The 25,839-nt window shown below is 43.2% G+C and overlaps 4 protein-coding genes, 1 long non-coding RNA gene and 1 pseudogene across 5 annotated transcripts; 3 read left to right on the top strand and 3 right to left on the bottom strand.

Annotated features, from left to right (window-relative positions):
• Positions 1-6,074: 6,074 nt before the first annotated feature.
• On the top strand, positions 6,075-6,446 carry LOC117190187 (U6 snRNA-associated Sm-like protein LSm6; the record flags this gene model as incomplete). Its single annotated transcript, XM_033395249.1, has 2 exons — positions 6,075-6,144; positions 6,248-6,446. Coding segments are annotated over 2 exons (219 nt in total), but the record flags the coding sequence as incomplete, so codon positions are not given.
• A 4-nt stretch (positions 6,447-6,450) lies between these two features.
• Positions 6,451-7,332, bottom strand: LOC117189867. Its single transcript, XM_033394940.1, has 2 exons — positions 6,917-7,332; positions 6,451-6,863 (listed from the first exon to the last, which is right to left on the bottom strand). Exons 1-2 carry the CDS (start codon positions 6,953-6,955, stop codon positions 6,462-6,464), a joined length of 441 nt encoding a protein of 146 aa, XP_033250831.1. The 5' UTR covers positions 6,956-7,332; the 3' UTR covers positions 6,451-6,461.
• A 235-nt stretch (positions 7,333-7,567) lies between these two features.
• On the bottom strand, positions 7,568-9,251 carry LOC117189866 (charged multivesicular body protein 4c-like). The gene is made up of 4 exons (XM_033394939.1): positions 8,967-9,251; positions 8,356-8,533; positions 7,993-8,291; positions 7,568-7,933 (listed from the first exon to the last, which is right to left on the bottom strand). Exons 1-4 carry the CDS (start codon positions 9,142-9,144, stop codon positions 7,893-7,895), a joined length of 696 nt encoding a protein of 231 aa, XP_033250830.1. The 5' UTR covers positions 9,145-9,251; the 3' UTR covers positions 7,568-7,892.
• Positions 9,252-9,389: 138 nt separating this feature from the next.
• LOC117190186 (pre-mRNA-splicing factor 38-like) lies at positions 9,390-9,894 on the top strand. The gene is made up of 2 exons (XM_033395248.1): positions 9,390-9,487; positions 9,540-9,894. The coding sequence occupies exons 1-2, from the start codon at positions 9,390-9,392 to the stop codon at positions 9,892-9,894; spliced, it is 453 nt and encodes a 150-aa protein (XP_033251139.1).
• Positions 9,895-10,362: 468 nt separating this feature from the next.
• LOC117189868 lies at positions 10,363-10,829 on the bottom strand. Its single transcript, XR_004473588.1, has 2 exons — positions 10,714-10,829; positions 10,363-10,614 (listed from the first exon to the last, which is right to left on the bottom strand). It is a non-coding gene; the product is annotated as an uncharacterized LOC117189868 (long non-coding RNA).
• A 1,087-nt stretch (positions 10,830-11,916) lies between these two features.
• Positions 11,917-15,977, top strand: LOC117189865 (annotated as a pseudogene).
• The last annotated feature ends 9,862 nt before the right edge of the window (positions 15,978-25,839 follow it).

Raw genomic sequence — 25,839 nt, 5'->3', positions numbered from 1 at the left:
CTCGCAGCACAGACAGGCCGAGAACAGACAGGCTGAGAAACCACCACCAAAGTCCGGATCCAGATCCAGTCGCAGCCCAATACCAAGACCAAGAGGGTCTTAATGGACTCAGACACGCATCGAATTACAATTATGATTGAGCTCAAGAACCATTGAAGCGGCGAGAAGAGGCGACCACTCCTTGTGGGCTCTGAGGCCCTAGTCCAATTTCACGCCGTATTAAAATGAACAGGAAATGGTTACAAATTGTTATGCAAATTGCCCGTTTTCCAGCACAAAAAGAGTTTAAAAAGTAAAGCAAACGAACAGGCGAGCAGGACGAAACAGGCAGGACCTAAGCCAAATTCTGGAATGTTAAGGAAGCGAAGACCCCTTCATGTTCATTCTGCTGGCCTGTTCAAAATCAATTAGCAAAGCAAACAAACAACTCATCCATCAAACGCTGCCTGGGTCGCCTGTCGAGTGGCTTTTGTTCGCCAGCCCGACTTCCAGGAATACACAAATTCCTGGGGCACCGCCTGCGGTTTAAAGTGCAATCAAGCCGAACCACTCGATTAGGAGAACAGCACACGCAGCAGATCAGGCGAGTTATTCAGCCGAGATTGCGGCATTGAACTAGGGTCCTCATCTACCTGACTGGGACAAATATCTACCTGCGTTCGGTTGGTGAGTTATGTGGCGAAGACAGCTAGTAGATTCTGTTCCCCTATTCGAATGATACAGATTTAAGCCTTTGGCGCTTTTGTCTTCGAGGGATTTGCGGTCACCAAGACCCCTGGATCGACGCGCACAGATCGCCAAAGAGTTAAAGATCACAAAACTAAAGCATTCGAATAGGGAAGCATAGAAAGAAGTAGGAGAAGAGCAGCGTGGGAAGCCCCTGCTAGACCATTGTTTGCCTAATCCCAATGATCATAAATCATAATTAGAAAATCACTGAATCATGCATAAAGTGTAAAAAACGAACACGTGAACAGTTCTGGGAGTAAGGCGATCGCGACTCCAGTTCCAACTCAAAGAACTCGCAGCATCCATTCGAGTCATGCAGCAGCATCATTATCGAGCATCCAATTATCTCTTTCCCTCTCTTCATGATTGCTACTGATGCGCATCGATGCATAATTTTCGAACAGGTTCTCAGCATCCACGAAGAGGAGTCTGGAGAGTAGTGAAGTGATGCTCAGCCAGGTAGGCGGCATCTCTTGTTGAAAGGACATCATTAAAGCGCAGCCATGTGTATCGAAGGAACAGGCTTACAATAATTTCAGGCGGAAGATCAGGCTCAGCTGGAGATCTCTGCTGCCCAAAAGGTCAGAGGCAGAATGGCCATATGAACAAATCATTTGGTGAAAATGATAGATGAAAATCAATGAAGCGTGACCAAGATCACAAAAACTAACAGGTTGACAGGAAGAAAAAGCAGTTTCTGAAGATCACCTGCAGCATCACCTGTGGTCAGTGAAGCGTTAAGAAATGGTTCAAGCGAACAGGGTTTCAAAGGTTCTAGCCATTATGGCACAAGGTCTCGGGCAGGACTTGACCTATTGATAATCGACCTATTACAATAGTTGTTCCCCTATTCGAATGCTACAGTTTAAGGCATGTTAACCCTTTAGATTATAAAGGGCTATGTATTTATGGGTGGATGATGTAACAGTGTCATCCAATGATGCCAGGGAACCATGGGAAAAGAGTTAAAGGTCACGAAACTGTAGCATTCGAACAGGCTAACAGAATTATTGTGTAGGAAACTAATAACTTAAGTGTGTACCTCAAAAATGTGGGCGAACCTAGCGATCTACCTGCTAATCCCTAAGAACCAATCGTGAAAATTCAGTGAGTCGTGACCAAAACGGATTAAGAAACCAGGGCAACATCAAAACCAGATGCAAGAAATTTGGGAAAACAGCGAAAAGGCCAAAGGGCATGGAAAATATTGATCCCGGTTCCAGGGAAAATCTATGAGGCATGACCAAAGAGATCAAACGAACAGAATATCAGAAACCGCAGCCTGATCTCAGAGAAAATAAAATGCATCCCCAGGGAGTGATCATTTTCTAATTCTATTACGAGTCCATTCAGAAGATCACTGGAGCGTGACCAAGTTGAACAGGCTCTCAAAATTTAGAGTAGGTGATAAAAAAAACTGCATCCAGCATCCCAAATGGGAATTGAGCCATAGATCTAATGCACTAGGAATCCACTTATAAGATCACTGGAGCGTTGGCTATTTTAAACAGGCTGTCATCGCTAACAGTAGGAGGGAAACTACAGCCAGCATTCCAAATAGAAACAAAAACGAGGGGGAACGTTGTGAGTTGCTGCGGAGACCGCAACTCTACAGTTATACCCGATACTAAGTCAGTATGGCTCTCCTCCGGCAGACGCCGCTAATATTAAACGACACGACAAAGAGTGCGTGCGAGAGAGACAGAAAATCAGTCTGAGCGTGACGTCGGGCGCTGCGTAGCCACTGCAAATTGATTTGTTCCTATTGGCTATAAAAATGATCTGATCTGATCCAGATTCAGCAATCTGATAGATATGGTCATTATCTATGATTCTGCCTATCCCCAGATTTTCGTCCTTTGCGGGGGCGGAAGGGGGTGTGGCGAAATTTTGAAACAAACTCGTCTCGGTCCGATATCACAGGAGTGTGGATACCAAATTTGGTTGCTCTGGATCTTATAGGTTCTGAGATCCTTGAACTCATATTTTGCAATTGGCAAAACCGACCTGTGTGTTAGAGAGAGACAGAGCGAGAAAGAATGAAATTGTTTTCTTGATTCTGGCTATAATAATTATACGATCTGGTTGAGATTTTACACTCTAGAAAATATAGTCATCCTCTACGATTCTGCGTTTTTGGTTTTATCGTATCTTTAAAAATGTGGATGCCACAGATTTTCGTCCTTTGTGGGGGCGGAAGTGGGCGGGGCGAAGTTTTGAAATATTTTTGTAGCATTGACATATCACAGAAGTCTGGATCCAAAACATCGTTGCTCTAGATCTTATAGTCTTTGAGCACTAGGCGCTGAAGGGGACGGACGGACGGACAGACGGACAGACAGTAAGGGCTCAATCGACTCGGCTATTGATGCTGATCAAGAATATATATACTTTATGGGGTCGGAAACGATTCCTTCTGAACGTTACACACATCCACTTTTACCACAAATCTAATATACCCCAATACTCATTTTGAGTATCGGGTATAATAATCAGCCAACCAATCATAGAAACGCACCCAAAACACGTACCCATTGAGTTCCCACAATCAACCGTTAAATATAGCACCGTATACACGCAGTAGGGGTCCAACAACCATCTCAAAACTTCATACAGCATCCAGAAAATGCAATCTGTGAGAGAGCATCCTCTAAGATCACTGGAGCGTAAGCAAGCCGAACAGGCTGACAAAATTAAGAATAGGGGTCAAAAAACATTTGAAAAATGCAACCATCATTCCATGGAAGATGCAATTCAGAAGATCACTGGAGCGTGGCCAATCCGAACAGGTTCACACAATTGATAGTAGGGAGAACCGCATCCCAAAACCGGTGACCCACAGCCTGTGACCTGTCTAATTTCTTCCGGTTCCATTGTGAAGATCACTGGAGCGTGGCCAAACCGAACAGGCTGGCATGTTTAACAGTAGAGAGAAAACTGCATCCAGCATCCCACACTAAAACGCACTCAGCCAATCATAGAAACGAACCCGAAGCACACATGCATGCACATATAAAAATCCCACATCCATTTGTTAAATATAACCCAAGCCCAAGGGCTGTGGTCCAAAACTACCTGCAGTTGCAGTGGGAAAAATCTTCAGACTGCACTCGGATGCATCGGATGCATCGTAGTTGCGGCTGCACTCTGCTGTTCGCCTGTTCAAAGGTTAAACTCGGATGCACTTCGACAATGCACGACGATGATCATTGCATGTGTGGGAGGAGCTGAGCAGATGAAAAGCGCCAGCCCTGATGAAGATCACTCCACACATACAATGGCCACCAGTCCCAACGAAACACCCGCGGATGTACGTACTCCTACTCGCAAAAGAGTTGAATGATGCAAGTGTGTAGCACTTCAACAGGCAAACAGAAACCGAAGAAGCGCCTACACTCACTCGCGGAAGTACAGCATCGGTATAGCATCCCATCCCGCATATGTACATAAGTAAATATTCCCGAAAGGGTTGGCGTTGTCAGCATGCAAATGTGTAGCATTTTAACAGGTCAACAGCAGGGTCAGAAGGCCACAACCAGCTAAGTGTAACCAAATCTAGGCAGCAGGTTGCACCCGATCTACACATAGACCAACCATCTTCTACCATCACAGAACTTCTGTGGCCCTGGCTGGAACTCAAAAACCAAAACAAACGAGAAAAATATTAAACAAATAATGAAATTGGTCATGCCCCATGGGGGCCCCTCTCTCGCATTCGCTCTCCCAACAGTTCTCGATCGTGATTTTCGGGGAAAAACTGTAGCATTTCAATAGGGTACCAGAAATAGAAGAGCCATGAAACCATGGTAGTAAATCTGAAAGAAAATCCCAAAACGATCTAGCAGGTAGTCGTTGGGAAAGTGGAAAGTTGGAACATGCGTTGTGTTGTGCGTTTACTGCCCGCACGCACTGTGCGCCAGTGAATTTCAATTAGTTAAACAAACAACAAATTGTTGCTCAACATTTACCACACTTTTACAAAATTATTGACTTTCCAGAAAGAGCATTAGGGTGGAGTGGCTAGAGTGGGCTGGCGTGGGCGTGGCCAGCTGCGATCGTGTCTTTCTTTTCACTTAACAATAGATCCGAAAACGAGAGCAAAGAAAATTTTCCCAGACCATGCAACGAGGCGTTGAAAATCGCGGCTCCGACGCATCGGCTGGTGCCAGCGTCTGTTCGCCCAGTCGTCTGTTACACTTGGTTACACTCTAGGGTCGATGGGAACTGTGGGATGCTGCAGGTCACCGAGCAGCGGCAGTCGTTGTCTCGCTTCGCCGCATGCCAGTGCGTGCGCGTGGGCGAACTAGTGGCGGGAAGTGCTGGAAGCGGAACGAGATCGTTGCTGGGTTTTGTGTGCGCCAGCTACAAATCAAGACCTTGGTTGACGTGGAGGGCCCCTGCATTGAGGCGGCCCCCAAAACGTCTTGGAAACGTTAGGAGTATGTATTTAAATTTTCGTGTGGCGCATTGTCTGTCTTCCAATCATTTTCTCTGCTTGCCTAATCGTTTTCAAGACCTTTGACTTTCGATTTCGTTGAAGACCTTCCCCAAGACCTTGGATTCTCCACCCGCTCAAAAATGTTGACACTTTGGCACAAGAAATTAATCATAATTTTGATGGAAATTACAAAAATATCAGATGTCTGGGCACAGGGCATCAGAAATGTGAATGAGTGCGCACTTTTACAGCTGTAACTCTATGGTCGTCTCGCTTGCTCTCTCATTCTTATCGCTGTGACGTCGCTGGAAAATGGAAAGGGCAATGGCAACGCTTTGGAATGCTTGGGAGAGCTGTTTATTTGTTTACTTCTCGTTCTGTTATTTCACAGATTTTTTTTCTTTTCTATTTCTGCTTCATGGGATGATGATCGCAAAGGGCGGAAGTCGGTTATCTTAAACGAATGCCTTGGCTTAAAACAGTCCAGCGGCTTCATCACTTTGTTAAATGAAGAGGCTGGACGTACCAACTGGTTGGCAAAGCCATCCAAACTTGTCAACAGCCGGCGCATCCACAAAATGGACATCATTTATAAATTATAATTTTGATTTTTATTTAACCGAAATTTTTGAATTTTGATATTGTTTTGATGAATCAACGATGACCAGTGCTGAAAAGCGACGTTGCTCTTTCCTTGCAAATAGTATACTTTTCATAGTATTTTCCACACTCTTGTGCAATGCACCAATGTTGAAATTGTGTAGAAATGCCATTTAGGGCCTATTTCGTGATCAGCATCGAAATTCAAATCTAAATTTGTTTAAATATGTCGGAAAAAAGGCATGTCGAAAAGTGGATAACGGAGGTTTTTCACACTACCGCTTCCATGTAAAATACAACTTGAATTCGTCAGTTTATCAACCAGATCCATGGTCGCCCCGTGGCCGTGAAGCTGAACAACGGCGTGGACTATCGCGGTGAGTCTTGTGTTGTCAAAAGAAAAGCACAGCAAGCAAAAATGCCGGCTGAAGTTACTTACAATCACCCACCTCACTCTCTCTCCCTTCAATACCCCCGCAGGTGTGCTGGCTTGCTTGGATGGCTATATGAACATTTGCCTGGAGCAGACGGAGGAGTACGTAGATGGGCAGCTGAAAAACAAATACGGCGACGCATTCATCCGCGGCAACAACGTGCTCTACATATCCACGAAGAAACGGAGAGTTTAGTTGTAGAACTGAAGTTTATTTCATAAATACAACCGAAACTCTATTCTGAACACTATGCAGTACGCTCAACTGGGATAGTGTGGCGTGCCGAACTCTTGGGGAATAGCTCCAAAGTGGCGCAACTGCCGTACGGTGTAGCCTGAGTCCAGGGCGGCTATCAGGCGTTCGCCGCGGAAACCAAACTTGCACTCGTAGTGTGGCCGCCAGGCGCGACCAAAGTGCGGGTCGAAGGGGATCTCGCTGGCCTGCTGGAAGGGTGAGTTGCCGAAGAATAAGCGGTCTAGGTAGTCCAGCACGGCTTTCTTCTTCTGAAAGTGCACGAAAAGGTGACTGGCGGTGGCAGCAGTGCGCGGATCTTGTGAGGCCAGGTTCTTGAAGTACTGAAAGTTTACCAGATCCACGTTCGAGAAACCAAAGGCCTCATGCAGGTCGTGCAGCGTGGCTTGGACGGCGGGCACCTGCAGACACTGGATTCAAGGGCAATGTTAATGCGGTGATTAGTGGATAATTACACACTTACTATTAAGGCCAGTGCAGCAATTAAGACGTATTTGCACATTGCAACTGCTACGATGGATCCACTCGCAGAGACGACACCTCAACTCTTCCTCAAACGGAACTAAACTGATTTGAATAAATTCGGCCAACTGCATGCGCCCAGGCCGAGCCACGGAGAGTGTCCAGCGATTTGCAATCAGTCGCCAGCTCTTGTATTTTGTTGTAATCATTACCCAATCCCACATGACACAGTGTCCGCCGCTGCCCAGCCAAATGTAACAGCCGCCCCAGCCCCAGCCATGGCGGGTAATTAATTGATATGCATGTCGCATCAGCAGCCGTGTTCCAATCAATGCGCCCCCATTCGGGTTGGCTCTGCCACTGCTTCGAGCATTTACATTTTATCACTCGAGGGCGACCCGCTGTAGATAGTAGATCTTAATGAATCGTCTTTGTTAGCAACGAGCCGAACCACTCGCTGGTATTGAAAATAGGGCAACCGAGTGACTATTTATTTATGTATACATTTCAATTCAAAAACTAAACCTGCGGGAAATGAGTGCTAAAATACAACATATAAGCTTTGCCTCAAGCGACTTGCATTGAAACCAGCTGCATTCAAAGTCACCGTGATTCTCTGCAATTTTCATCATTTGGAGCAAAACAAATTCAATTAATTCAGCACAAGGCTCGTGCAAAAATACTTTAAAAATATCAAGCTATAACTATAATTATATCCTTCAGTTTTCGTGTACTTTTGTTGACGTGAGGCCTGACTTTGCTCTTTTCGTTTATTATTTGTTAAATCACATTCCTATTATATGTATGTACCATTTGATTGATAGATTGCCAAAGGATTTAATGCCTTCTTGTTACTTTTGCTCGCTTCAAACGCAAACTTTGACTTAATTAATATCATTGAAAATTTAAATGAAACAGAAACGTGGGGGGTCTTGGTTAACCTGCAGAACATTGAAGAGATTTTATTAGCGCTCATTTTAGTTGGCCCAGGACAAAAGTTGCTTCATGACGGGATCATCTGAAATTAAATGAAACGAGTTATAATTTGCTGTGATTAAGGTAATGACAAGACAATACCATCATCGCCAACTTCAGCCGTAGTTGTAGTTGTAGTCGTTGTGGCCTTTTTCTTCTCTTTGGCCGTCTCGGGCAAGTCCTCTGTTGGGGCCTCGGGCAATGTGGGCGCTGGCTCGGGAATGCCAATGATTTCCTTATCAAAGTTCTCCTGTTCCAGCTCATCGAGTTCCCGCTCGAGATCTTCGTCATCCAGATCGGCCCCAAAGGCGACTGGGTTGGAAATGGCATCGGAAATCTCCCGGGCCACATCCTGCTGCTCGGCAATATCATCCATCATGTCATGGACCTTGTCGACATCCCTGTGCATAAAGTGAATCAATCAGTTGGTTTTTGGATCTCATCTGGCGATGGTCGATTACTCACATGTGCTGGTGGGCATTCTTGAGCGCATCCGCAGCATCCTTCATTGTTGTCAAGACGGCAGTGTTCGTATTGGCGCTCTCCAAGGCCTCGCGCTGCATCTCAATGGTGGACAGGGTGCCATCGATCTGCTGCAATTGTTTCTCCAGCCTCTTCTTCTTTTTGAGGGCTTGCAGGGCCACTGAAAAGGCGACAAGTTTGCTCGTGAGTCTTGGGCAAAGCGGCACGTTTCGCTAAGATGTTAAGGCCAATTTTGGATTATTTTGAATCGAATTACTCTACGCCGTAGAGTCTACAGCATAGCTAATGTCTGGTTTTAGTATCGAAAGGAATGTTCATATTACGTTCTGAGCATATGCGGACACATCCAGGCTTCAAATGGTATGCGGGTGAGAAAGGCGAATAAATACAATCATTTTACTAGATAATTCTATTCAAGCATAAGTACATGTCTAGCATGGCAGTGGTGGAGGGGTTGGGAATGTCTGCCCCAACCACAACAAAAGCAAAGCAAAAATGAGTAATTTTTCCTCCGGATATTTATGGCACTAATGTGCGGCCACAATGAGTCTCCATCAGCGAAGCTCCAGGATGGCAGTTCCACCTGTACATACCTCTTTTGTTTTTTGATGCATTCTTTCGGGCAATACTCAGCTCGTCCTCAATTTTGGCCTCGAGAAACTCCTGCTTCTTGATGAGCATGTTTTCGGTTTCCCTCAGTTTCTGTATTGCCTCCCCCGTCGTGGGGGCCACCTCTTTCTTGCCACCAAACATTTTCCCAAAGAAACTCATCTTTGTTTTTCTGTTTTTCACGCCCAAAACTCCTGGAATCCTATTTGAAAGTGTAGTTTTTAATTTTTTGCGTCTCCTTTTTCTGTCTGGCGAGTTATTTTGTTCGATGAGCGATGCGTCATCACGATTACATACCGATAGCGTGTTGTTTGCTCACTATCGCATGTACTATCGATACTATCTGCGCCGTGCAGCTGTGCACAATTTGCCGACGCCGGAAAAAACAATAATAATTGTTAAATAAAATGGCAAATCGGACAGTGAAGGAGGCCAAAAACGTGCATGGCACCAACCCGCAGTATCTCATCGAAAAAATCATACGTTCCCGCATCTACGACTCCAAGTACTGGAAGGAGCAATGTTTTGCCCTCACAGAAATCCAAATCGCGCAGCAGGGAGCGGGACCGACGTCCTGCCCAAAACAACAATGGTCGTTCTCGAGATTACTACGATGAACTGGAGGAGTTTGAGCGGCAGCGCAATCGCACCTGCAACCGTGACAACCAGCACGAAGACCGCCGACAGCTAGCACCACGTCAGGATCGGGATAGAGAACGACAGGATCGGGACAGAGAACGCCAGGACCGGGATAGAAAGCCCCAGAATCGGGACAGGGAGCGCCAGGATCGAGACAGAATGCGCGAGCGGGAGAGATATGGCGAAAGAGACAGACGGGAGCGAGATAATGGCTCCCGCCACGACCAGCGGGAGAGAGAGCCGCAAAACGAGCGCGACCGACGTCGCCATTAAAATTAATTTAAAATAATTAAAATATTGACCACTAAAAAACACCACACCGCCAAACCCTCGGTATTTTTATTTTCCCCAAGTTGGCAGCGCCTCCGCAGCAAGTGGTAAACAGAAACAGATGCTGCTGTTGTGGCTAGTGATGTAAATTTGAATGAAAACATCGATGTCGATGTCCATCGATGTTGGATTGATACATCGGATTTATTTTTCGATGCATCGATGTATGACCGCGAAATCAGGATCTGAAGACACGGCGACAGCCTCTGATGATTGCGATGGGAAAATTAGTGACAGGCAGTTGTGGTTGTTTCTGATACTGAGTTTTATTGAACAAATGGATCTCCTTATATAGCTAGCAGTGGTACTCTTATTGTATGGGAAGGAACGCACAGGCGTGAGTGTGAGTGTGTTTTTAGATAGGGTGCACTTACTCTGTGCGGGGGTTACATTTCAGTGCATTTACTTAGGTACTTGGCAGCAATAAAGTAAATAGTTTATTGCTTCATCCTTTTTGGTGGGTTCGAGTTTACAAGTGCAATTGTCTATTCTTAGTTTCTAATGTAATTTTCTTGTCGTCATATTCATTGACATGAAGTGACATGGACAATTGTATTTATGAGTATTTGTGTATGAGATTGTACTGTATATTCTGTAATATTAATAAATATGTCTGTGACTGAACAGTACTCTTCATACCTTCCCAAACACACAACGGGTTGCCTTCGAATGATGTTAACGGCGTTCGCAGTTTCATATTTAAACAAATGTATACCATCTATAGTAAATTTGATTCATTTTAAGTCAAATATGTTTACTTACTTTGGCATTGCTGTGTTGCTGCTTACAGAAGACAAATACGCATAGCTCGCAAACGACGGTCAACACTTTTTCCCTTTGCTGTCTCGTCACTGACAAAACCGAAAAAGACCACGCAGAAGCGGTCTCTCACTGAGCAGAACACTTTTTGTCTCTTCGCTTGTGTTATGTGTTTCGGGTTTTCGGTTGAGCCCGACACACGATCGGGTCTCACAATAACAGCTTAGAGAGACACTTTGGTCAAGCGCTCGCAGCAAAAGTGTCTTTAGATGAGCAGAACCCAAAAAGTGTCTGAGTAAAGTATTTTTAGTTTTTTTTTTCGTGTTTATGTTTATTTATTCATGTTTTTCGCATCTTTTTGGTTATGTTATTGTAATATTTATACTTATTTGCGAATTTTCTGCAAACTGAAGACATGGATATGGATGTATGTATTTATATATGTATGTATATATTTTGTATTAATACGAATTTAGCTTAACCGCTAACAATGAGTTAATATTTTCCGCACTTAAAGAGCAACTTTTTTCATTCAAAATATAATGAAGTGCTGAAAAGGCTCTTTCGACCGATACCTGAGTGGCCGGTGTAGCCAGCACCACCTGTGCGAGCGAATTCAAGTGTGGTGATCTTAGCTTCATGTCGTTAAAAAGCTGCAATATATCGGCATTTAATGGTAAACGGCCATTGTTCATAGCAAAGTTCTCCACATCAGTAAAAATTTTGGAAAGTTGTTCAGGAACAGGCTCATTTTGGGTTTGGGACAGTTTCTGACACAATTCACGAAGGCAAGTGATCGTTGCCACAGCCACCACACGTACAAGCACGCATACATACGCAAAAGACACTTTTTTCGTTCGCTCGCGACAAGATGCTCAGTGAAAAACAGGAACAAAAGAGAAGTGAAAAAATCGGTCTTTGCTTGAGCGAAGAGCGAGTTGAGCAAAAACAGATTTGATCGGGTCTTTTCAGTCCCTTTTCTCAATGTGTTCGTCAATGAGAGGTTTTTATCAGACACGCCGAAAGTGTCAACAGTTATTTGCGAGCTATGCAAATACGCAATGATTTGAAATTAAACGATCGATGTTTTGCAAAACATCGATGCATCGCTCAACATCGGTACCAGCAAAAACACCGGAAAACATCGGTAAACATCGGCAAAAAAACATCGATGCTCGATGCATCGATGTGTTTTTACATCACTAGTTGTGGCCTTTAGAAAGTTGAAAGAAATTTTAATCGTAGTGAACAATTTATTCATCTGTTTGTGTGATTAATGTTTAATCATCCATGTACTCGTATTAAGTAACGCAACACATTACGCCCATGTCGATAAATTTCTTACGTTGCCATTTCGCAGCAGCTGAGGTTTTCAGTAATTGTTTTCGCTCTGTTGCGCTTAGAAGTCGTCTTCGTGTCTGTGACTGATTAAATACTATACGCTGCTGCATTGTTCAGAATGAATTGCTAGTTTCGTTATCTGCTATATTAAGAAAAGTCTGTGCAGTTCGTTTCTTTGTACCCGAAAGATAACAAAAAAGTAAAGGCTGGGAAAAATGCCTCGCATAGATACGGAGCCCTTGGTGAGCGATGATGATGCGCCACGCACTCTGGATGCTGCTGCAACGGCCACAACCACACCGAGCACCACTTCCATTGACGAGGAGGTGCCTTTACTTTTCGCCCGCCCGCGCTTTACTACAACAGCTACCGTTGGTTCATCCTGGAGCCCGCAGTATTTCTGATCTTCTTTGCCAGATATTTAATTGGTACGGACAGACAGACAGGAAATGGCCGAGCATCATTCAATTGACTTTTTGTGTTTTTTAGGGGCAGTTTATCAGAATCAAATCCTCTACCAAACCTGCGTCACCATCATGAAGTATAACGCCACGGAATGCGAACCGTTGATGGGCATCGATAGGGGAGAATCGGAGGCGGCGAAAGTAAGCGATTTACACAGTAACTAAAATAACTTTTGTGATAATGCGCCGCAGTTTCTGTCTGGTTTGCAACTTTTTATCTGCTGCTGTTCTGTTTCAAATGCTTGCCTGCGGGGCGTTTTGCTTGGCATTATCAATCCACACTTTTCCAAGTGTACGAAAAGATTACTAAACGCTCGCCAGACGTGACCCACATAAGCAAGAGTGCAGCATCAACCAGACAAAGCAAAATCTATCTATCAAAACATTTAGCTTTGCCGATCGTTCCCATTGTTTGAACCTTAGAGATAACACTAAGTGCCAACATATGTGGAACGCGTCCTAGAACTTATCAGCGAGCGAAACAGAAGTAAACTGAAAACCTTTATGACTAATTTGGCTGTCTGGGCGTCGTCCCAATATCGAACTACCGAGCTTAAAGCGGGCATTAACAATATCATTATACATACATATGTAGATACGCGATACACGCCAATGAGTCAGGCAACCGTGATGAGCAGCTGTGCTTTGTTTCTTTCAGAAAATAGAGGTCCAAGTGCAGGAGTATTCGGCGAACATAATGATGACAACCTCTCTTCTAGAGAGCATAATACCATCCTTTGTGAGTCTATTCCTGGGCCCCTGGTCGGACAAGTTCGGCCGGCGGCCCATACTCCTGACAACCTTCACGGGTAGGTGGTATTACACTGAATAAGCCCCTCTACTTTTTTAGCGCTTTTTATACCCGATACTCAAAATGAGTATTGGGGTATATTAGATTTGTGGTAAAAGTGGATGTGTGTAACGTCCAGAAGGAATCGTTTCCGACCCCATAAAGTATATATATTCTTGATCTTGATCAATAGCCGAGTCGATTGAGCCCTGTCTGTCTGTCCGTCTGTCCGTCCCCTTCAGCGCCTAGTGCTCAAAGACTATAAGAGCTAGAGCAACGATGTTTTGGATCCAGACTTCTGTGATATGTCACTGCTACAAAAATATTTCAAAACTTCGCCCCGCCCACTTCCGCCCCCACAAAGGACGAAAATCTGTGGCATCCACAATTTTAAAGATATGACCATATCTTTAAGACTGCGGAATCTGAATTGGATCGTATTATTATTATAGCCAGCATCAAGAAAACAATTTCATTTTTTCTCGCCCTGTCTCTCTCTAACACACACGTAGCATAGGCGGCTTTGCTTAGAGTAAAACATTAGAGCCTAGATCTCAGAGACTACAAAAGCTAGAGCAACCAAATTTGGTATCCACACTCCTAATATATCGGAACGAGACGAGTTTGTTTCAAAATTTCGCCACACCTCCTTCCGCCCACGCAAAGGACGAAAATCTGGGGATATTCAAAAATCTCAGAGACTATTAAGGCTAGAGTAACCAAATTTGGTATCCGCACTCCTGTTAGATCTTACTATAAAACGTGTATCTCAAAATTTCGCCCCACCCCCTTCCGCCCACACAAAGGACGAAAATCTGTTGCATCCACAATATTGCACATATCCTCTGCCGCAGGAGAGCCATACTGACTTAGTATCGGGTATAACCGTAGAGTTGCGGTGTCCGCAGCAACTCACAACGTTCCCCCTCGTTTCTTATAGGCTACCTGACGGGCTCAATCATTCTGATAATTATTACCAGGATAACAATGGTCACAAATATAAGTCCTTGGTGGTTCCTGCTTTCCTCTGTGCCCTCGGTTCTGAGCGGAGGAACTTGCGCCTTGATAACGGGCATCTATTGCTACATATCGGACGTGGCCAAGGAACGCAAACGTGCCCTGAGGTGAGTACTGTAGCGCATCCTTTCAGTGAATCGAAACGTATTTATTTGACTATTCCAGAATGGTTCTAAATGAGGCCTCCCTCTGCACGGACATGATGGCGGGCAACGTGGCCAGTGGGTATATCTATACAGCAACAAATTCTTTCACCCTCTTCTTCATAGCCAGCTGCTTGATGGCCTTGTCCTTGATGTATGTCTATTTCTGTGTGCCCGAGAGCCTGATACCCGATCATCTTCCCACAGGAGTAGGTCACATCTATTTGGGACACCAGATAAGCCATGTAACAGACTTGTTCTCTTTCGCCTAGTCACGCATCCGCGAGTTCTTCCGTTTCGATTTGGTCAAGGATCTGGTCCGCACCTGTTTCCAACGGCGGCCAAACTTTGACCGTGCCATTATCTGGCTGACTATGATCGCCCTGACCATAGCCATCTTTGATATGGGTAAGAAAGTGACTGAATTGCGTTCTAAAGATTTCATGCCTTCACTTAATTCTGCTTTATACCAGAGGGTGAGAGCACTGTCAACTACATGTTCATGCGGAAACAATTCGACTGGACTATCAAGGTTTTCAGCCTATTCAACTCCGCGCGAATTGTCGTCCATTTTGTGGGCAGCATAGTCGGAATGGTAGTCCTGCGACGCGTGCTGAAGCTGTCAATCATAACCATGGCAATGCTGTCGCTCGCTTGCTGCGTTCTTGAGAGCACAGTACGAGCCACGGCCGTGTACTGGCAGGAGATGTATGTCGGAATGGCCTTGGGCATGATGCGCGGCGTAATGGGACCCCATGTGTCGTGACATTCTTTCCCATGTAGCGCCAAGCACGGAAGTGGGTAAGTTAGAATCCCCCTGAATCAGCGAACCGAACCGAAGGAACGATTAACTAAAACAATATTCCCCATTTAGGCAAGATATTCGCACAGACCACATCGATGGAGTCTGTTTCGCCGATGGGAGCTGCTCCTCTGTACACGAGCGTTTACAAAGCCACGGTGGAATTTTATCCCGGAGCATTCAACTTCATCAGCGCCGTCTTATACTTCTTATGCTACGTTTTAATTGCGTAAGTTACCGCAAGGTTACTTTAGTCGTTTGATTAAATAAATTCCCGAAATTGCAGCATGATTTTCGGTATCCAGAAGTCGATGGGCAACAGCAGTGTTTATCAGGCTATTGGCAGTTAGCCGGCTACCCGCTCGGCTTAGTTTAATGTATCTCAAAGACCAATTAAATCTGTACGTGTGTGATTGCTGCAACGGTTCTCAATGTGAACAATTTGAAAATATTTCTGTATTTGAAAGTCGTTTATCCACGACTTGTGAAAGTAGTATTACGACTTTTATCTTTTCTTTTACCATATTTTTGTTTGTGTTCATGTGCCTTTGGGAACACAACTGTGCCCTTGCTATCTCGACTGTATTTGGGAAATGCAAACACAATAAATTACAGTATTTGTATATTGTATCAAAAACAAAGACGAATCGTATCAGCAGAATGCAGCGCGACAATAAATTGTAAATACATAAACATTTTACCATATTTAAGCATAAGATGTTTTGATTGTTTCGAAAGCACCTCTGATACGTAATGCAAGTGCGTAAGTGTAGAGGGGCCGGTCCCATGCGCACTGTGGTAGGGTGTGGCGGCGGGGAGAGATACGGGAAGGCTCGTATCGCTCCGACGTGCTCTGTACTTTTCAGCTGGTTGCCATTGTTAGTGTATCGCTAGAGTTTGCCGCGCGCAAAAGCTTGAACGCCGAAGCTCATCGTTCTGTTCTTGACTGTGGAATTTTACGATGTTGTTTTGAATGAATAGCTAATTCCTTTGTTTAGCGATAATTGGTACGATCATTTGTGCGATACGTCCGTGACCTTCGATTGATCAGCATGTCTAGAGGTGACGAGGATCCCCTGGTATTAGCCAGTGATGATGCCGAGGCATTGGAGTCTGGAGAATCGCCCCCACCCACGACAAGACGTCTTCCGTCCCTTATACTGGAACCCACTGTTTCTGGTATTCTTTGGTAGATTTCTAACCGGTACGGATTGCTGTTTTCAGTGTATAGCATACAAAAGTAAACATTTTGCAATCATCAGATGCGGCATATCAAATCAGATCCTCTACCAGACCTGTGGCACTGTAATGAAACATAATACCACTGAATGCCAGCCATTTCTGGGCAGAGATCGTGGAAATTCGGATGAGTTCAAAGTAAGTTTTCATGGCGTCGCACTAAACGATGGGGAGACGACACAAAACGTGTTTTCTATTGCTTTACAGAGTGGAATGGAATGGGAAAACAAATTAATCTGTTAATCATACTACTATTGCACACATATGCAAATTTTAATTTTATTTCTTTCAATTTTTATTTTATTTTATTCGGTTTGAGATAGGCGTGGCGACGGCCGACGCGGTTGATTTCTCCCCCCGAACTACTCTACTGCTTACAAGTAAGTTCCCAGCACTCCCGACGCTCACTGCTCGTTCTGCAACATTGTTGCGTACCCAAAACTCCGGTGTCGCTGGGCAACATCCCCTGTATAACGGCTGATCTTGTTTTTATATATTTTTTCGATCGATTGTGTTAACTCCTCCTTCACTTAAGTGGAAGACGTCCTCGGATTCCTTTAAGCCGTCAATTAGCACTTGGAGGTCACGTTGGCGTCTGTTTCTCGGAGCCAATCCAGATATTATCGGTCTTCTTACGAGTCCTGATTCCAGTTGGTCGATGTGTCGTAAGTTTCCATACTTAACCTTTATAAGTACGGCAAGCTCGGTACGTCTTCATGGTTTGTTATGTCGAGGAATGTGGATACTGTTGATCCTGGAGACTTCCTCGCGTAGTTCTGTTTATCGATTGTATCCACTATGTCGTTTATGATGATTATGCCATCATCGATGCGTGTTACAGGTTCGAGATGGCTGGGCCGAGTTGGACAGTGCGCGATGACACCGGAGTGTAGTTGCTGCGCACAAGTGGTGTAGGGAAGTTGTGTACCACCGTCGGCAATTTTTCGTCTTCGGCGAAGTTAATTGTGATGCCGTTGTGCTCAACAGGGTGATTACAGATTAATCTTACAGAATATTTTTTTTTTTTTTTTGCAAACTAGGTAAGGCTTAGGAAAGAATTCATTATTAAATAAAACTTTGATTTTAGCTTCCTCTATTAAATCAGTAATAGTTAAATTCGTAGAGTGTTCATTAATTATTCTTCTCAAATCGTGAGAGTCTAATACGGAAGGGTTAACAATTCCTATCTTTGCAAGTGTAACTGATAACATTAATGCTTTTAATTCTGAAATAATTATTCTGTTTCTTGAAAGTAATGTCTCATTTGCGATTGTGGGAATTGGTTTCTTAACTCTTCTGTATCCTCTATTATTGTTGTATATTGAATAGTGAAGAGGAATATGAACTCATTATGAACTGATGTCTATCTTAAATTGTCCTTGTGGACCACCCTTCCTTTTATTAGGACCGTTGTCCCCAAGTCTGCCTCGATTTTATTTTCGGTGTACAAAGGTGTCAGTTTGTTTCCTAATCGTTTGTTTGCTTTTACAAGGACTGTGTCACCTACTTGAAACTGTCTATCATGTCTTACTTCATTCAGTTTTTTCATTTGGAGTTGTTGTGCTTTATGAACGCTATTCCTGATTTCCACCTCAAGTTCAGGGGAGGACGAGTGAATTACATCGACCGGACGTTTCTTCGTTACGGAGTGAACTGTGTTATTGTATTCAATAGTTGCTTGAAGTATCGTTTCCACAGTATTTGTAAGCTTCCTTTGGGCTGTTAAACATCTCGCAATGTCATTAAGGGTGCTATGGAATCTTTCGACTTGTCCATTGGAAGTACTATGAAGTGGTGGAGCATTTATAATTTGAATGTTATATTGGTTACTTAATAATGATTTTATTGTCTCGGACTTTATGGAAGGTTCGTTATCGCAATAGATCGTCTTGGTGTTCCGGTAAAAATTGATAAGTTGTAAAATTGCTGATTGTATGTCAACTATTGTTCTTGAAGCGATGGACAACTGCAAATTTTGAAAGCTTGTCTATGCATGTGAGGAAATATTTTTTATCGGTTGAATATACGTCGATATGTAGCATTTCGCCCACATACGAGGGTATGGGTGTTTCCCCAAGTATTTGTTTTTGTGGGTGTCGGTTGTACTTGGCCGTTTGACAAATTTTGCAATTTGCAACAACCTCGACTGCTAATTTGGTCATTTTCGGGAAAAAATAGTCTTGTAAAATTTGTTTTACATTCTCCTGTGCCGCCCTATGGGCTCTATTGTGTTCTGTAATAACTATTTCTTTTTGTTCGTTCTTGTCCAAAATGTCATTTACTATATGTTTTGTGTATCGGAATATTGTTGTTGGAAATGTTTCTATTAATTTATGTTGAATGAATGCTAATATGGGTAATTCGCAGTGGATTGCATTTACGACATCTTTTTTGACAGCGTCACTTATTTTTTTAATTAACGAGTCCCTACTTGAGAAATATATTGTATGTCGGATCATTTCACCGAACAAAATGGTTGTGCGATTTGAAGCTACTTCATGTTCCTCTATTATAATTTGGTTTCGAAAACAGTTGATTGGTTTGTCTGTTGATTCTATACTGTATGTAAGTGATATTTCGCTGTGTATTGTGGCCCTGTCTGACTGTGCATCATCTTCTAAGGTATGGATGTTGTGTCGTGATAGTGCGTCAGCGACGAAGTTTTCTTTTCCTGGCTTGTAGAAGATATTTGCATTGTACTCGTCTATGAGAGCTTTCCAACGTCTTATTTTTGCGTTTGGATTGCGATCAGAAACTGCAAACGTTAGAGGCTGATGGTCTGTAAAAATATTTAAATTTTTTACTCCGTATAGATAGTTTCTGAGGTTTTTCAAAGCCCAAACTATAGCGAGCAGCTCTCTTTCGTTTGTTGCAAAGTTAAGTTCCCTATCATTTAGTGTCCTTGATATCATGGTAATTGGCTTCCCGTCTTGTGATAAGACGGCTCCCAGACCGAAGGACGAAGCATCTGTTGTTAGGTCAAATGCTTTCTTATAGTCAGGATAGAGTAACATTACGCTTTCGGATGCCAGAATCTCTTTTAGTTTATTGAATGCCGCGCACTGACTTTCGTCTAATTTGACTGGTATTTTCTTTGACTGTCCGGCGCTTACCTTGCCATTTTCGCCCTTAAAGATGTCACTTATGGGTTTAGCTATGGATGCAAAGGCTTTAATAAAACATCTATAGTAACTTGCAAGTCCAAGGAATGATCTGACGTTGAACAAAGTGGTTGGTTGTTCGTAGTTACGAATCGCTTCCACTTTATTGGGGCATGTTTTTATACCATTACTTGAGACGACAAATCCTAAGTATTCGACATTCTCCTTGAAAAAGTGCGATTTTTCGCGCGAAACTCTCATATTGGCATCGTACAGTTTGTCTAAGACCCATGCGATATGCTTGACATGGCTTTCCATGTTTTCGGAAAAAATGATTACATCATCGACATAAACATAGCAAGTTTTCCCAATTTGCTCTCTGAGCACGTCGTCAATGGCCCTCTGAAAAATACTAGGTGCATTTTTCAAGCCAAAGGGGAGTCTACAGAACTCATACTTCCCATTTGCTACGGAGAAAGATGTTTTTTCTCTATCTTTTTCTGCAAGTAAAATCTGATGGAATCCAGATTTAAGATCTAGGGTTGTAAAGTATTTAGCTGTACCCAAGTTGGATAGTATAGAAACTATATTGGGAATGGGATATTTGTCATCTGTTGTTTTTAAATTTAGTTTAATGAAATCTATGACCAAACGTTTTTTTTATTTCCCTGTTCATCGGTACCTTTTTTGTCTACAACCCAAACGGGGTTGTTGTATGGTGACCGAGACGGTCGTATTATACCACCTTTCAACAAGTCTTGAGTTTCTGCATTTACGAATTCTGAAACGCCCATTGGATATGGGTACAATTTTGAATATATGGGATCTTCATTTTCTGTTCGGATAGTGCCAATGATATTTGTATTATATGGGAGTGCTTCATTTGGGTCTGCGAAAACCCCTGTTCGGTTTCCTAACATCAGCTGAAACTTTTGGGATATAGTCTCAGGGACCTGTATTTCCTCGACATTTGTGAAATTTATGTTTGCACATTTTAAAAATTGGATTGTTTCGGAACCGAAGTTTGTTATTAATTTCTTATTCTTTAAGTCCAGTAGAACGTCACTCTGTTTTAATAGGTCAAGTCCAATTATACCGTCAAATGTCGTGAGGTTTGGTAGTAAAAAAAATGTTGAGTTGGTATTGAAAAGGTGCATTATACATTTTTTGTCTATGCCACTATAGCCATGGATTGACTTCACTCGGAAGGGTTTATTTACTAGGGTAATATGTTTTAGTTCTTTTAATGGTTTTATGTAGTTTTTGGAAGCTCCTGTATCTATGAGTAATTTGATTGTTCTCCCTGCTACTGTCCTTTCTATGAACGGAAGCAAGGAGTTATGTCTAAAAAATTAATCTGGTCATAATCTGAAAGGTCGTTTTCTATGCCATCAACTTCGGCGTTTGCTATAGTTTGGTAATCCTGTTCTTCCTGATCGAGTAGGGTATCTTCTGCTTCTACGTGGTTAATTCTTTGTTGTTTCGGTCCCGTAAAACGTGCGCTACTATTGTTCGGTCGCTTGTTTGTTTGTCCCTGGTTGTTGTAGTCCGATTGATTGTTTTGTTGCTGACTTTGCCACTGGTTTTGTCTCTGAGGCGCGCTATTTTGTTGATACTGAGTAGTCTGCCTAAAACGTGAGGATGTGTCCACGTCCATTGGTTGGACCTGTTCTGATTTTGGTAAAAATTCTTGTTTCCTATACTGTGGGAGTTTCCCTAGTTGTCTTTACCTTGTGTCCGTCATTAAATTCTCTCTGCCATGCTGTCTTTGTTCAGTTCTCTGAGCTTTTTCTTCTATGCTACGGGCGTAGTTTGAAGCGAACATATATCGATCATGATTAGCATCAACTTCTTGAGCCAATGCCAAAGCAGAGTGTAGATCTTTTGGTCTTGCCGAGAATAGAACATCACTTAAAGTCTTCTTGGTTCCTGAGATAAACACTCGTAGAGCGTCCGCTCTGTATTTCTCATTCAATGAAGAAGCTACAGTGGTTTCGTTAGTCATAATTGTTTTGTTTATAAGGAGGGTCAGTTTCTTTTCTACTTCGTCATAGTACTGTAATAATGTCAAATTTCCCTGCCGGAGCGTTGACATCTCTTGTTCAATTAAGTATATTGGTCGTTTGTCTGCGTACGTAAAGTCTAGTCGATCTATAATGGCTTTAAAATTAAGGGGAGTGTCGAAAGAAGAGAGTACCATATCAGCTGAGTTCTTAACTTTGTTTCTCAGTATTCCTAAAGCTTGATAATGTTTTGAGCTACCGTCAAATTTCTCATAAACTTTGTATGCGGTATGCGCAGCCTTCCTCCATGAGACATACGTTTCATTCTTTCCCTCAAAGTCGGGCAGGGATTTCATAATATCAAGAGTCTCATTACAGACAACGTCTGTTCTTATCTCTGCATCCTTGTACGCCACCACTTGAGGAGCGTTAATTTGTACACTATTTAAGCTCTCCTGAATACCCTGTAGTTTTGAAGTGAAGCTCTGTTCCTGTACGGCTAGTGCGCTTGAAACCGCGGCCTCTATCATGAGTCTGAGCTGCTCGTTTGATATATTCATTTCTAAATTTATGTTCTCTATTACGTCTTCCTGATAATTTGTTCCTTTTAGTTTCTGAAATTCTTTTACCAAATCTTGTACTTCCTTATCACTCATAACCTAAACAAAAAATGCACCTGTTTTTATTTATTTCACTATCAATCAACTTGCAAGACTAAATTGTGTTTTATGTGGGGTTTTGAGTTTTTTTTTTTTTTTAATGAACACTCTACTCACATGTTCTTTGTCATAAACTATGTTAGTATAGCTGCTTCTTGATGTCTTCTTGTTGGTAGGTGTATGGTGGTGTATGGTGTACGGTTTATGGTGTATAGTGTACAATTTATGGTGTATGGTAGTATGGTGTCTTCTTTGTCTTCCAGATGCTGCTGGATTTATACTATGTTAGTATAGCTGCTTCTTGATGTCTTCTTGTTGGTAGGTGTATGGTGGTGTATGGTGTACGGTTTATGGTGTATGGTGTACAATTTATGGGGTATGGTAGTATGGTGTCTTCTTTGTCTTCCAGATGCTGCTGGATCTGTTTTTTTTTTTTAATGTTCAATTGCGTGTATTGGTTTTTAATTTTTGCCGCTGGTTCAGGTTTTGCCGTGGGTTCGAATTAGATGGGCGCCAATTTTAATTTTATTTCTTTCAATTTTTATTTTATTTTATTCGGTTTGAGATAGGCGTGGCGACGGCCGACGCGGTTGATTTCTCCCCCCGAACTACTCTACTGCTTACAAGTAAGTTCCCAGCACTCCCGACGCTCACTGCTCGTTCTGCAACATTGTTGCGTACCCAAAACTCCGGTGTCGCTGGGCAACATCCCCTGTATAACGGCTGATCTTGTTTTTATATATTTTTTCGATCGATTGTGTTAACTTGCACATTCATATGCGCATCTATGTTTATGTGCGTTTTATAACTCTCTAGTATTCAAAATGATAACATAGGTGACAATTTTATATATGAATGCATATACTTATATGTACTTATAATATTTACAGGCCAGGTGGCTTGTTCTTCTTATCAGTAGTTAAAAACAAAAGAAACGAGGGGGAACGTTGTGAGTTGCTGTGGACACCGCAACTCTACAGTTATACCCGATACTAAGTCAGTATGGCTCTCCTCCGGCAGACGCCGCTAATATTAAACGACACGACAAAGAGTGCGTGCAAGAGAGACAGAAAATCAGTCTGAGCGTGACGTCGGGCGCTGCGTAGCCACTGCAAATTGATTTGTTCCTATTGGCTATAAAAATGATCTGATCTGATCCAGATTCAGCAATCTGATAGATATGGTCATTATCTATGATTCTGCGCGAAATTTTGAGATACACGTTTTATAGTAAGATCGAACAGGAGTGCGGATACCAAATTTGGTTGCTCTAGCTTTTGTAGTCTCTGAGATCTAGGCGCTAATGTTTTACTCTAAGCAAAGCCGCCTATGCTACGTGTGTGTTAGAGAGAGACAGGGCAAGAAAAAATCAAATTGTTTTTTGATGCTGGCTATAATAATAATACGATCCAATTCAGATTCCGCAGTCTTAAAGATATAGTCATTCTCTACAATTCTACGTTTTTGGTTTTCTCATATCTTTAAAATTGTGGATGCCACAGATTTTCGTCTTTTGTGGGGGCGGAAGTGGGCGGGGCGAAGTTTTGAAATATTTTTATAGCAGTGACATATCACAGAAGTCTGGGTCCAAAACATCGTTGCTCTAGCTCTTATAGTCTTTGAGCACTAGGCGCTGAAGGGGACGGACAGACGGACGGACGTATTATTATTATAGCCAGCATCAAAAAACAATTTGATTTTTTCTTGCCCTGTCTCTCTCTAACACACACGTAGCATAGGCGGCTTTGCTTAGAGTAAAACATTAGAGCCTAGATCTCAGAGACTACAAAAGCTAGAGCAACCAAATTTGGTATCCACACTCCTAATATATCGGAACGAGACGAGTTTGTTTCAAAATTTCGCCACACCTCCTTCCGCCCACGCAAAGGACGAAAATCTGGGGATATTCAAAAATCTCAGAGACTATTAAGGCTAGAGTAACCAAATTTGGTATCCGCACTCCTGTTAGATCTTACTATAAAACGTGTATCTCAAAATTTCACCCCACCCCCTTCCGCCCACACAAAAGACGAAAATCTGTTGCATCCACAATATTGCACATTCGAGAAAACTAAAAACGCAGAATCATAGATAATGACCATATCTATCAGATTGCTGAATCTGGATCAGATCAGATCATTTTTATAGCCAATAGGAACAAATCAATTTGCAGTGGCTACGCAGCGCCCGACGTCACGCTCAGACTGATTTTCTGTCTCTCTCGCACGCACTCTTTGTCGTGTCGTTTAATATTAGCGGCGTCTGCCGGAGGAGAGCCATACTGACTTAGTATCGGGTATAACTGTAGAGTTGCGGTGTCCGCAGCAACTCACAACGTTCCCCCTCGTATTTAATTCGAAATAATTAGTCGGCCGATTGGGGATAAAAAATATTATCTCCACATAAAATTTGGTGACCCCGACGTGATCTCTGAGTTGCAGTGTCAATAAATAATCATTCGCGATCGACATTTGTTAGCCCTAGCAAATTTTCGGCGGTTAAGCACAATTCGGTGCTAAAACACACTTACATACACCTACATACACGCATTGCTGGCTATTAATTTCTCTGTCGCGACAATTCGGTCAGTGCAGTGCGGTAGGCAGTGCAGCGAACTCACTAATACACACAAGCGGAGTACAAAGCGGAATCTGACAGCTCGCACAGCCGCACAGCTAAAGGCATTAGCTGTAATCCCTTTGCTTTCGGTTCCCACGTTTATACGTATACAGGGTGTCTTTTTCGGTCGTGCTGAGTGACTCTTTTAAAACCTCAACATGGCAGCACCTGAGCCTACCAATGTCGCGAACGCAGCAATGCCGAGTGATGTAGATTTCTACAAGCACAAGGCCGAGTCCATCGCGCGCCAACTAAAGGCCAGGGATCGCTTTCTCACCAAGGAAGAACTTGCCGAGTTAGATGAGGCAGAACTTCAAGCTCGCTTAGAGCAAATCGAGCGAATGAATGCGGATTTCGATGCCGCTCAAACGAGCCTTGAAAGGCTGGATTTCCTGCAGTTAGCCCATGATGCCCGACTGGACTTTTCGAATGTTTATGTGAAGGTTAGGTCCAGGCTGTCGCGGGAGTTGATGGCTGCTCGCACGGTAAATGTTGCAAATTCAACGGCTCGGCATACTCTCGAGGGGAATTCGTCGTTGTTCGCCTATAATAGTATAGGCCGTTCTCGAATGCCCGAGTTGCAGCTTCCGCGATTCGGGGGGAACTACATGGATTGGCCAGAATTCCACTCGATGTTCTCGACAATGGTGCACAAAGACCATCGTATACCAATCATCGAAAAATTCCAATATCTTCGTGGATGTCTAGATGGTGCTGCGCTGGATACGATTCGTTCCTTGGAACTTTCTGAGGAGAATTACGACAAGGCGTTGAATTTGCTAATGTTGCGATTCGATAATAAACTGTTACATTTTCAGGCACACGTCAAGGCTATTTTCGGGCTGCAAGGGGTGGAGAAGGGCTCAGCTATCGGCTTGCGCGCGCTCAGCGACAAAATCAATTCGCACTTGCGTGCACTTCAGACCTTGGCGACCCCGCAGGAGATTTCGG

This window comes from Drosophila miranda (assembly GCF_003369915.1).
Source record: "Drosophila miranda strain MSH22 chromosome Y unlocalized genomic scaffold, D.miranda_PacBio2.1 Contig_Y1_pilon, whole genome shotgun sequence".
NCBI classification, from domain to species: Eukaryota; Metazoa; Arthropoda; class Insecta; order Diptera; family Drosophilidae; genus Drosophila; species Drosophila miranda.
This window is presented reverse-complemented; position numbering and strand designations above follow the sequence as displayed.